This window comes from Drosophila mojavensis, unplaced genomic scaffold, assembly GCF_018153725.1.
Source record: "Drosophila mojavensis isolate 15081-1352.22 unplaced genomic scaffold, ASM1815372v1 contig_80, whole genome shotgun sequence".
NCBI lineage: Eukaryota > Metazoa > Arthropoda > Insecta > Diptera > Drosophilidae > Drosophila > Drosophila mojavensis.
The window spans coordinates 15,190,884-15,203,812 of NW_025318906.1; the positions used below are offsets into that span (position 1 = coordinate 15,190,884).

At 35.5% G+C, this 12,929-nt stretch overlaps 4 protein-coding genes across 23 annotated transcripts in view; 2 read left to right on the forward strand and 2 right to left on the reverse strand.

The window, feature by feature from the left end:
* The window catches only part of LOC6580033 (serine/threonine-protein kinase MARK2), a 33,652-nt gene extending 29,339 nt beyond the window's left edge, over positions 1–4,313 (forward strand). For 18 of the 20 annotated variants that reach the window (XM_032730234.2, XM_032730236.2, XM_032730235.2 and 15 more), the window contains 3 exons: positions 3,178–3,327; positions 3,399–3,517; positions 3,592–4,313. In XM_032730234.2, the coding sequence (XP_032586125.1) occupies positions 3,178–3,327; positions 3,399–3,517; positions 3,592–3,650 (328 nt within the window). In that variant the 3' untranslated portion in view covers positions 3,651–4,313. Of the gene's footprint in view, positions 1–943; positions 1,333–3,177; positions 3,328–3,398; positions 3,518–3,591 lie in introns of those variants that run through there. The other 2 variants (XM_015164056.3, XM_015164061.3) reach the window with 1 other exon arrangement.
* A 1,335-nt stretch (positions 4,314–5,648) lies between these two features.
* Positions 5,649–6,915, reverse strand: LOC6580035 (tubulin-folding cofactor B). Its single transcript, XM_002005871.4, has 4 exons — positions 6,611–6,915; positions 6,176–6,547; positions 5,980–6,101; positions 5,649–5,923 (listed from the first exon to the last, which is right to left on the reverse strand). The coding sequence occupies exons 1-4, from the start codon at positions 6,737–6,739 to the stop codon at positions 5,806–5,808; spliced, it is 741 nt and encodes a 246-aa protein (XP_002005907.1). The 5' UTR covers positions 6,740–6,915; the 3' UTR covers positions 5,649–5,805.
* A 181-nt stretch (positions 6,916–7,096) lies between these two features.
* LOC6580036 (exostosin-2) lies at positions 7,097–9,935 on the forward strand. Its single transcript, XM_002005872.4, has 3 exons — positions 7,097–8,764; positions 8,838–8,997; positions 9,053–9,935. Exons 1-3 carry the CDS (start codon positions 7,264–7,266, stop codon positions 9,552–9,554), a joined length of 2,163 nt encoding a protein of 720 aa, XP_002005908.1. The 5' UTR covers positions 7,097–7,263; the 3' UTR covers positions 9,555–9,935.
* Positions 9,936–10,030: 95 nt separating this feature from the next.
* LOC6580037 (cysteine--tRNA ligase, cytoplasmic) lies at positions 10,031–12,771 on the reverse strand. The gene is made up of 6 exons (XM_002005873.4): positions 12,527–12,771; positions 11,969–12,458; positions 11,224–11,910; positions 11,023–11,167; positions 10,371–10,966; positions 10,031–10,301 (listed from the first exon to the last, which is right to left on the reverse strand). The coding sequence occupies exons 1-6, from the start codon at positions 12,703–12,705 to the stop codon at positions 10,176–10,178; spliced, it is 2,223 nt and encodes a 740-aa protein (XP_002005909.1). The 5' UTR covers positions 12,706–12,771; the 3' UTR covers positions 10,031–10,175.
* Between the last annotated feature and the right edge of the window lie 158 nt (positions 12,772–12,929).

Below are 12,929 nucleotides of genomic sequence, written 5' to 3' on the forward strand. Positions count from 1 at the left end.
AACTAACAAAATGTTTAAAAATAAAAATATGAGCAAGTATATGTTAATATCATGAAAACAAAATACATATGGAATTATGTACACTCACACACATCCACAGGGGTAATTGGTTAAGAATAAATTCGAATATCTAAAATAAATAAAAAACTATATAAATACAAAATATAAATAAAAATAAAAACTTCGGTTCATTTGAGATTCTTTTAGACTTTGATCAAACTCAATTCGCGGATACAAAACAAATACAAAACTTCGCATACATACATACATATATCTATATAGATATATAACCCAAAATATAGTAATATATATATATATATATATACAGATCGGAATGAACAGCATCCAATTGGAGATCTGTTATCGTTCGATTTGAGATATATTCAATCGCTCTGTCGCGCGCTCTCCGTCACTCTTTTACTTTCTATTTATTGTTATGTGCATAAGTAGGGTATTAAGTCCTTTATATGTCCTTCACATTTACTTCTTCTTCTCCTTCTTCTTTATTTATCTACCCATGTTTGTGTATATACATTATCATGCCACTAATTAGGAGCCTTGCATATTGTTTACTGTCTGTGATTTCTTAATTTTCAAATCAAAATTAAAAGAGTATTTTTTTTTTTTTTTTTTTATGCAAAATATTGAGTATTTAAATTAAAAAATTGCGTTTACTTTTCTTTTTCCAAATATGTCAATGAAGAGAAAAGAACAAAAACAAAAGAAAACAAATGAATAAACAAATAAAAAAAAATGTTTTAAGTTCTATACATAAATTTTTGTTGGTTTTTAACATTTTTTTCCGTAAAATCAGTTTTGATTTCATTTCTCGTATTTGTTTTCTTCTTCTTCTTCTTTTTCTTCTGTTTCCTTTTTTTTCACCCATTATTAATATTTTTTCCAGCCGTGAATAATTTGTTTAAAATTTTTTCTTTAATTTTAGGCCAAACCAGTAATTAACAAACAAACAAAAACAAGCATTAACTACTTCTTGTTAATAGTTCTAAACAAACTGAAAACAGAAACAAACGATTCCCCCTAAAGTAAACGCTCGTGACGGAGAGATAACAGAGAGAGAGAGAGAGAGATACAGATAACAAAGAGAGAGAGAGACAGAGAGAAAGTTACAGTTATGATACAAATCGCGAAACAGATAAGATCAGAGATCAGAGCGGTTTTGATTCCTTCCGATTCGATTCGATAAGCCCCTCCTCCAAAAGAACGTCGACAACGTTGAGTTCCGTTACTGTTACCGTTACCGTTTACCGTTAATAGAAATTCACAAACAAAAAAAATAAATAAATCAAACAAAGCGTCTATGTTTTAATACAACATTATTAACTAATTATACTTACACATTTATATTAATTAAAAATACATCTATATATATAATTAAAGTAAACAAAAAGAAACCAAGCAGAAAACTTTTTTTCTTTGTTTGTAAATTAAATTAAATTTTAATTTCCATTTGATTTGCAATAAAAATAAAAAATTAAAATTTCAAATCATTTATGAAATTATACAACAACAAAATAGAACTGCTGCTGCGTCTTCTTTTTCTTGTTTTCTTTTGCTAAATGAAAAAAAAAGAAAAGAAAAAAATATTATTAATATTAAATGCGAAACGCAATATTTTAATTATATATACTATATATATAATATATATTTATATATACACACCAAAAGCAGCTGCGAGTTATATAAGAAAAAAAAAAAAAAAGAAATACAAATTGAAATTGATTGAAACATTTTTTTGTATATGTAGTCTATTCATGTATGTATGTATGTACGAAGGTATATGTATTTATAAACTGTTTCCGAGTATATCATACACAATCACAATCGATAAAAGTAAATAAAGAGTTTGATACAAAAAAGAAAAAATTAATTAATTAATTAACAAAAACTGATTATTATGAAATTGATGTTGGAAGTCTAAGCGCATCAAAGCAAGCGTCTTTTAGTCATTTAAGAGCAATGATTAAATTAGTTAAAGTATCTATATATATATATATATAAATATAAATAAATTGAAAATGAAAATGTATTAAAATAATGTGCATGTGTGAACATTTTATTTGTACAGCTGATTATTAACTGTAAATCGTGTGTTATCTTTAAGGGCACCTTCAGTGCTCTGACTTAGTTAATATATCTATTAAGCTTCAATGATGAAAAGAAAATCAACAACAAGAGTAACATAATATATATAATTAAATAAATAAATACATTTAATTAATTAGCAATAAATTATGTGGATTAAAATTTGTTAAAGAAAGCAAAAAGTATTTAAACTTCAAATCAATTTGACATTTTTATTTCTCCATTCCCCAATCCAACATCCATCATCTTAATATCATCCCGAGAATATTTAACAAAACTGGAATATATTCATATTGGTTTTTGTTTTGTGTTTAATAATAAGAAACGATAATAATTCTGAATTGAGGCAAATTTGAAGAAGTTCTATCTATATATATTGTTTCAATTAGGTTTTAATTTTAGAAATTTTCAGTTGATTTTTAATATTTGACAGTCTATAGAAGTTATGAACTCTTAGGAGTCTATAGAGTTCAGAGAGTCTACAGAGCGTGTAGAGTCGAGAGTCTATCTAAATTATAGAATAAAGTCTACTCTATACGGATTAGATAAGATTATATGAGGAGTATTTCCTTTTTCCGCTAAGTTATTAAATAGATTCAACTATTTAATTTAATATTTAGATTAGATATTATATATATGATTTTGCATTAATATAGGTAAAGTAAGGTGGTCTGGGTAGACTGAAGAGTAATGTTGATTCAGTTCATCTGGTTGTATATAAGAAAAATTTATTTAAAATTGTGCAGTTAGCTAATCCCATAACAAATTCAGCTCAGTTAAATTACAAGTAATTTGTTTTTCGCTTTCTATGAAATTAATTAGAATTAAGTTTTAAGAATGTATAAATCAAACATGTAAATTCCATTTTAAATTTTCTTGTCATATATCATTGGTATATTTTGTTGAAATTGTTTAGAATTAGAAATGTTAGCAAAATAATAAATAGTATAGAAAAATATAGTTAAGTACTATTAGATCAAAATAAGTTTAGCTCTGGGGTTCGCCGTTTAAGCTACAATTTAAATGCAATTTTAGTCATTATATAATTTATTGACTTAATCAATTAACTTTTAGTACATCTACAACGGAAGAGGCAGCCAAGCCAAGAGTTTTGCGTTTCACATGGTCTATGAAGACGACATCGCCACTGATGCCCGATCAGATTATGCAGAAGATAAGAGAAGTTCTTGATCAAAACAACTGCGACTATGAGCAGCGCGAAAGGTAAGACAGGCTCGATTTAAATGTGTATATTTAATATATATAATTACATATATATTTCTATTCTCCAACAGATTTGTACTCTGGTGTGTGCATGGCGATCCCAATACGGATTCTCTGGTTCAGTGGGAAATCGAAGTTTGCAAATTGCCGCGACTCTCGCTGAATGGCGTTCGCTTCAAGCGTATTTCTGGTCAGCGAACAACTTTGAATAGCTTATCAAAATTGTTGATTTATTAATTGTTTTTTATTACACCATCTGCGCAGGTACTAGCATTGGCTTCAAAAACATTGCGTCTCGCATTGCTTTTGATCTCCGTCTGTGACTTGACAAAACGACTAATGATAGCTGCACGGCCACCACCAGCAACACCACCACCACCACCACCGATGGCAGCGATTTCGTATCGACCACCTCCACTGCCAACTATCAAATGGCTGACAAATCGTTGCTGCGTCGATCATTTAGTCAACAGCAGAGATCAAACCGATTCAAGATTCGGAATCGACCGAAAAAGAAAAGCTCAGGCGGAGTCGGCGGCGGCGGCGGATTGCTGTTGTCGGCTTTTCAAGTATACTTGCCCTTTCGATCAAAGGAGGAGGAGCACACGAAATCACAAATCAAATTTGATGCGTTTCGCTCAGCCGATAACGAAGACGAGAGTGAGGGCCAACGGCTAGAGTCAATGCCCAGTAACAGCAGTAATATGGAATCTCAATGTAAAGACAACCAAGTGGCCAATGAAGAGGGGGGTGAGTGTGGCGTGGTGGCAATGGCTGGTGGCAGCAGCAGCAACGGCAGCGGTAGCGGTAAAGTCAGCAAAGGAAATCGATTTAAGAGAAACATCAAGAATACTAGAAGTTTAATTGTGCGCAAATTCACATCAAACAACTCCAGCTCGAACTCGAACTCCAACTCCAACTCAGTAGAGAAAAAACCAAGCGAGACTAACAACAAAACCAGCACATCAAAGCACTCAAATGAGATGGCAGAGCAGCATGCAAATGCAAATGTTATGGATAACGATAAGCCAAACACCAAACAGAAAAAAGTAGCTATGTTACGCACCACAACTCTCTAAATAATAATAATTATCATAAAACAAAAAACATGCATAAAAACACACGTAAAAATTGGAGAGATCTGGGCGCTGCCCATCTCTCTCTCTCTATTTCTAAATATATATATATATATTCATTTATATATATATATACATATGATATATGTATTTGGCTCCAATCATAGTATGAACACGTTTAGCATAGAATCTCAAAGTAAAATTAAATGTTTCATTGAACTATCGCATATTTGAATATCTTATAACAAAACGCAGACAAAATTGTAACCACAACTTAGGTAAGCACCAACAACAACAACAACAAAAACAGAAACAACAACAGCAGCAGCAACAGCAACAAACCAGAAGCATAAACGCATCCCATATATGAAGCTAATGTCTCATATGTAAACACACTTATTATATATTGATATTGATATCGTTAATTGCTAGAAAGCGTAGGTGAGAGCCACACCGTTTTAATTCAATAAAAGGTATATATATAAATATATATATATAAAAGTATATGAAATGAAACAAGCATTTTCTTACGTCAAAGAGGCAAACACACACAATTTTGTTAATATATACATATATAAATTTAAGATATTCTTTCTGTTTGTCAAAATTTACTGATTTGATCCAAAAATTAATTAATTATATAATAATTTTGTTGGTTTTTGCATGAGCGTCGTCTACTATACTATAAAATCTATAAAATTTCCTAAATTATTATTTTTTGATTGTTTATTTAATTCTTTCTCCACACGAGCTACAAGCGATATAAAAAAAATGTAAATTGTATTTATCTAATTATAATTATTTAACCACTTTGAAAATTTACTGTTTTGCATTCAAATTTATTTTGCGTATTTACATTTAAATTGTCTATTTAGAGCTGGGATCCTCTTATTTTTTTTAATTTATAACTCTTTGGCATAGGTGGAATTTACTTGATTTTAGGTTTAAATAGAGAAACCAGGTTACCTTGTTTTCTTTTAACCTGATTCAATTATTTTATTAAGCGGTTGCTAAGGTAAGTATATACATAAATGACTAGTGTAAGGTTTTATTTGATCTAATTCAAAGTAGAAAGTGAAAGAATATTATTGAAAAACAAAAAAAAAACAAATTATATATTCTTTAAATTTAGCAAGCCTTTAGGTGATATGACTAATAGGTTGAGGTCAAGCTAAATAAAGCCACACAGAATTAAGGCTCTCTTCCTTGCATCATTAAATACAGCATATAAAAGAAAATACGTAATTCATTATAATTCCATCAGCTGGACTTTTATATTTTTCAAGTTAATAAAAATACCAATATCTCGACTGTAAATTATCACAATAAATATTATGAGTAAATTAAAGATTTTAATTATGCATAAATTAAATGGAATCTCTTCAAGAAAATCTGTTTTCAATTAGAGCTCATCGTCAAGATCAAAGGTTTCAGCTGGAAAATCACCCACTTCCACGGAGAGAGGTGAGACAAAGCCACCATAATTTGGTTGACAGATGAAATAGGATTTGCCGTCAACACTGTAATGTATAAGTATATTTAAAAATTTTGTAAACATTTATCCCAACGCATTTACCTTCCGTTATTCTTGCCCAATGGCTCATCATATTGGACACCAATATATATGCCATTTTTACCCTCAAGTTGCCCATTGTACATAACAGTACCACGACGTGTAGGATTTCCTGACACACTCACCTAGAGAGAGAGAGAGAGAGAGAGAGGTAGATAGAGTGAGTTCTGATGAGTAACAACAGCAGCAGGCAAATTACCTGGCAACGACTGCCTACAACACAAAGATCTGCACGTCTTTGTATTTCTGCAGCCTGCTCACGCCGTTTGATTTCCATTTGCTGCCTTTCCTCCTCGTTGTATTTGCCCAGTCGATTTTGCTTCAAGAAACTCCGCACAGAATCCGATCGCTGCTCGTATTGATCATTTGAAAGCTCAAATTTTTCAACCGTCTCTGTATCAAATGTGAAGTTTGCAAAATTGTCAACAACATGCAGTCGCATGCCATCGCAATTGATATAGAAACCCAGCTTGGCATCGTTGTCGCTTAGCGTTGTCACCAAATTATCACCCTTATACAACTCTACTTTCATGGTACCAGCATTTCCGCCGGTTAAGATTTCCAATTTACTCTGCGAAAGCACAATTCGCACATCTGTTAATGTAATTTACGAAAAAAGTGCTTAAATGCTTACCTTTAGCTGAGAGATGGTTAAGTCCTTGGCAAACTTGATCTCAAAGGCCACGGTATCATTATGAGAATTCGAGACATTAGCTGTAATAAAGCCTGAATCCGAATTATTAATTTGCAGTATTTCCGACATGTTTAGCTTCAGCGTTTGTCGTCACTTTAAGGCTTAGCCGATAAGTCTTCACGATGGCCGATAATTTCCAATAAGGAATATCGAACGAATTTTACGATTTGTTCGTTTAAGCTTTGATAGACTTTAGTGGAAATTGTTGCTACGAATTTAAAAGTTTGAAGATATAAAATAAAAATTGAGTTTGAGCCAGTCTGATTTCTGGTCAAAAAATCACTTGTACAAATATATATACTTTTTCATAGTAAGAAAATATTATTGAAATGACTTTTCCAATTAGAAAAAAACCAACCAGTAAAAATCGATTCTAATATGGAACAGACCACTGGTCCATACACATAAGTATATCGATGGTTTTGTACATCACTAATTAATACACAAATCAGCTGCTTAATATCCTTAAGACCGTGTTTAAGTTATGTGAATTGATGGCTATGCAAAATAAATGGCATTTGTTTATAAATATGCCAGTATATATAGATAATAAGATACATGATAAAATGTAAAGTGGTGAAAACAGCGATAAAATGAATAAGTACACAAGTTTATTAGGCATTGAACAGCGAAGCAAAACTATGTATCATCCAAAGGAACAAATTTTAAATATCTTGACATACATACTTTTGCTCGTAGTTGCCGTGTGTGCAATTGTTCTGCTATGTGACTTATCTAGTCAGCGTGATGGATTCTTCTACTCCAAAAAAGATGGAGCCGTACTCGATCTATCCATATCCCATACTCGGGAAGTGCTTCTGCGCCCGGACACGGAATATCGTGGACGAAATGTGAATTGCACTTTTTGGGATTGCTTAAACATTTACAAATGCGAGCATGACACACTCAAGGTATACATTTACCCGCTGCAAGAGTTTTTGGACGAGAAAACCGACAAGGTTGCCAGCACGCTGTCAAGCGAATACTTTCAAATCTTGGAAGCCGTGCATAAGAGTCGCTACTACACATCGAATCCCAATGAAGCATGCCTCTTCCTGCCAAGCTTGGACTTGCTGAATCAGGATGTGTTCGACAAGCATTTGGCTGGTCCAGCGCTGGCTTCGCTCAACTTCTGGGATCGTGGAGAAAATCATTTAATCTTTAACATGCTGCCGGGCAGCGCACCCAACTATAACACCATCTTAGACGTGAACATCGACAATGCCATTGTTTTGGGTGGCGGCTTTGATAGCTGGACATATCGGCCCGGATTCGATGTCTCGATACCCGTTTGGAGTCCGTTGGTGCATCAAACCAACTTGTTGCCTGCTCACGCCGCAGCTCATCGCAAATATTTATTAGTTTCTGCTCAGCTGAATCTTTTTCCGCAGAATCTGCGAACTCTTACGGATCTAACGTTGACAGCTAAAAGCGCCGACCAAATTCTAATGCTTGGACTCTGTGATAACAAAGATTTGAAATCTCGCTGCACTCTGACAAAGGCAAATCCGAAGCGATGGGAATACCCACGCGTGCTGGGACGAGGCAAGTTCTGCTTCCTCGGGCGCAGTCTGCGCATTGGCCAGCCCGACTTGATCGAGATAATGTCTCAGGGATGTATTCCTGTGATAGCCATTGACAACTATGTGCTACCCTTTGAGGACGTCATCGACTGGTCTCTGACGTCTGTTCGAGTGCGAGAGTCGGAGCTGCATTCAGTGATGCGCAAATTGGAAGCGATTTCCAATGTCAAAGTTGTTGAAATGCAGAAGCAGGTGCAATGGCTCTACAGCAACTACTTTAAGGATTTGAAGACAATTACAATTACTGCTCTGGAGATACTTGAGAGTCGCATATTTCCCCTGCTGGCCCGCAGCAGCCGGCAATGGAATGTGGTTAAGAGAAATAGTCGTTCAACCTTTAATCCTCTATTTCTTACGACTCTCGCTCCAAAGTCTCAAGGCTTTACAGCTGTTATTCTGACCTATGATCGCGTAGAGAGTCTATTCCTTTTGATACAGAAGCTGGCAGTTGTGCCATCGCTGCAAAGTATTCTGGTTATTTGGAACAATCAGAAAAAGATGCCACCACATTGTAAGTTTATTATATTATAAATCTGTATTCAATATCAATTAATATGATTTCCTCTTCTTATATTTTGTACTAGTATCAACTTTCCCAACAATATCCAAACCACTGAAGATCATACAGACTCGTGAGAATAAACTCTCAAATAGATTTTATCCCTATCCTGAAATTGAAACTGAAGCAATACTAACAATAGACGACGATATCATTATGTTAACCAGCGATGAACTTGATTTTGGGTACGTTAGTCATATGATTTTCAACTATCCCATTCTATATAATCGTTTCCTTTAGCTATGAAGTGTGGCGCGAGTTTCCGGATCACATTGTCGGCTTCCCCAGTCGCATTCATGTCTGGGACAATGAAACGATGCGTTGGCACTACGAATCTGAATGGACCAATCAAATATCGATGGTGCTTACTGGCGCAGCATTTCATCATAAATACTGGAGTCATATGTATACGTATGCCATGCCAGGCGACATTAAACATTGGGTCGATGACCACATGAACTGTGAGGATATCGCTATGAACTTCCTTGTAGCGAATATCACAAACAATCCGCCAATTAAAGTAACGCCGCGAAAAAAGTTCAAGTGCCCCGAGTGTACAAATACGGAAATGCTGTCAGCCGACTTGAATCATATGCGGGAACGTTCAGCTTGCATTGATCGATTCGCCAAGATCTATGGACGAATGCCTCTACGCACAGTTGAGTTCAGGGCAGATCCTGTGTTGTTTAGAGACAATTTCCCAGATAAATTGAAACGTTACAATGATATTGGAAGCTTGTAAACCATTAATAATTATATAAATATCATATATATTACAACTAGTAGACGAAATTACTCAAGACTTAACCAAATATGATATATAAATCAATGTTATCTGGTATTGTAGTAATGATGAGACGTTTAAAATTTACATTCATAATCAGTTTTTAAGTTGTAATCAAATAATAAGAATAGAGAATATGTTGATGCCATTTAAGAGAGTATTTGCTAATATATGTATGTAATTCAGAAATAGATCATGTTATGATTTTCTTATATTATAGACTTATATGGATGTAGGCAAGAGTTTACTGAAAATATGTATATCATATTCGTATCAACTGACATTAAATAATGGATCATTTTCATTGGACAGCGAAAATAAACACTTTTTAAAACAAAACTTTAAGTCAATTCTCATAAACTTACCTTTTAATTTATATAAGAAAGTAAATTTCTCAAATCCCATTTGGTAAAATTATGCAACGGATTTTCTCGTGCTGAGCAGAATTTAAAATTTATTAAATATGTATATAAATGTTTTAGGGCCATATATTGAAAATGCAAAATTCTAAGGCTGGATTTCACTGTTTAGTTGAGAAATTAGAATAGTTTTTATAATATCAATTAGGGGCAGTCAATTCTACGCTCCATTAACAGAAGCCAGATATTCTTTATAGCGTTGCTCCTGCTGTTGCTGGAGCTTTTGAAGTTTCTTGAGTTGTCCTTTGCTAATCTCTTTTCCATCTTTGTCGTGTGTGGGAAGGCCCTAAAATGCATTTTTTATGAAATATGTATATGCTTTTGCAAATTAGATATGTATATGTGTTTAACTTACATCTTCGCCAAATGCCGAGTACTTTTCGGTTTCATTGAGAAACATTTCTTTTGGATTAACGCGACGTTGAGCTTCCTTGGCTGCAGCCGCCTCTGCCAAGGCTTGTTTCTTGCGCTCTTTTTCCAAAGCCTTTTCCGCTTCAGCTGCCTGTTTGGCCTCGCGTTCCCGCAGCAGCATGTCCCGGTCAACCAATTTGACGGCATACTTGCCATTATCTTTATCTTCCAAGCGAACACCCAAATTGGGTAAGACATCATCACGGAGATCATCACATAGCTTCAGTATGTCAAACGCTTTTAATGCCTTCGCTTGCTCACGCACTAAATTACGGAACTCGGCCACTGATTGGACGTATGGCATTACTACGGCCTCGTGATCATTGGTGGCTGAATCGGAATCAGCTCCTTTCAGCGGGAATCCTATGCCACCGCGCGGACCGGCAATTGCTCCAAATATGTGTAACAGGTCCGTCACATAGATGGCTATCTTTCGCAGTAACAGGCTGTTGAGTCTGGATTTATTGTCTCGTATGTAGACATTCGTCGTTGACACCAGCTCCCGAACACAATCTAAAGCGCTGCGCGTATCAATGTTATCTGAAATAGGCAAATATATTTATAAACATATACATAATTCAAATATAAAATCTTACCACAAAGAGCTGCATGAACTTGTGCCTGGGCTTCGTTAAATTTGGCTTGTAGGGCCGCCTCCACAGCCGTCCACTCACTAAACTGCTGCATGGGCTCTCCGGATAAGACTTGCCGTGTTAGGTCTTTCACATTCAAAAAGAATTCCTAAAATCAAATGTGAATTTTACCTTGTGTATAATATTTGGTTATTTTAAGCTTACATTGAGGAATTTCTCATACTGAGTTGCCATTTCCATGGTGTTTTCGGAGTAGTCGAGCGTGTCCTTCCAAGAGTGCAACAGGAATGCCAGACGCAGCTGCGTTGCTGAGTGCTTTTTCAATGCCTCTTGAATTGTGACAAAATTTTTAAGAGACTTGGACATCTTGCAGCCGGCAATTGTCAGGTGACCGGTGTGCAAGAAATACTTAACCCATTCTGATTCACCAAACGCCGCCTCGGACTGAGCCAGCTCATTGTCATGATGGGGAAACTTTAAATCGACTCCGCCAGTGTGTATATCAAATATGGATCCAAAGATATCTGAAGCCATGGCAGAGCACTCGATATGCCAGCCAGGACGACCACGACCCCAAGGACTATCCCACCAAGGTTCACCAGCCTTGCTCGCCTTCCACAGAGCAAAGTCGTTGGCCGATCGCTTCTCTGAGAGTCGATCTTCAGTGACGGACAAGTCACCCTCGCCTTCCTGCAATGATGCTGTGTCTCCGTAGGCCTCGGGCACCAGCTTGGCGTAGTGATGCTTATCGCGTTTGTCAAAGCCATTGACATCAAAGTAGACGGAACCGTTTGCCTCGTAGGCAAGGCCATTGTCAATAATACGCTGTATAAATGCTACAATCTGAGGCACGTACTCCGAAACTCGGGTTAATACATCAGGTGGTAGAATCTGAAATTATTCATCAATATATTACGAATGTTTCAATAAAGCTAGTTAGTTGGCTTACATTGAGTGATTTCATATCATTATGAAATTTATCTTCCCAAAATCTGGGTAGAGCTTCGAAGACGGAATTATCATTAACATGAGCACCTTGCTTTCCATCTAGCCACTCAGCAATGGGATCCTTTGCTTCAGCCAAATAATGGCATCTCATTTTAGTGATTTCTGCTTCGTTGCCAGTGCTGACAGCTTTGGTTAGACCTTCGACTGCGTCGTTCATACGTTGCAACATCTTTTCAAGCATTACTTTCTTATCAGCATCTGTATTTATATCACACTTGACTTGTAATAAACTGAGTACTTCTTTTTGCTCGTTAAGCAATTGCTCGAGTGGCAGCTGAGCAGCTGCAGTTGCATACTGCTCAAATAGATGATATTGACGGGCTCGCTTTATAATTTTGTCGTCGATATCCGTAATGTTCATGACATAGTGGATATTGTAGCCAAAGTAGTCGGCCAATATACGTCGCAAAATATCAAATGAAATGTAAGATCTGTGAATCATACAAGCATAACAAGATTAGATAGGGAAGACGACGAGCATGCTGATGTGGCTCCTCACCTAGCATGTCCCATGTGCGAGGCATCGTACACAGTCGGGCCGCAGCTATACCATTTAACATTGTTTCCGTCCAATGGTACGAATTCCTCTTTTTGTCTGGTTAGACTATTGTACAATTTCAATTGAGGCCTTGTTGAGGCTTTTGGTGCTTGCCACACCGGTTGCACACGTTTAGACATTTTGGGAATTCCTTTAATAGCGTTCTTAAATTCCAGCACGATTACTAATCGATGATTAATACTGAATGAAGTATTTTTAAAGTCAGCTGTTTAACTCGTTTACTGAGTCAGAGTTGCTAACAAAATATCGATATGCCTGTCCGGCAAATTCTTATGGGACAACATATTTTTCAAATTCGCTTTAAATATTCACTGTGATTCTTAAAAAACGTTTCCTTATTTAT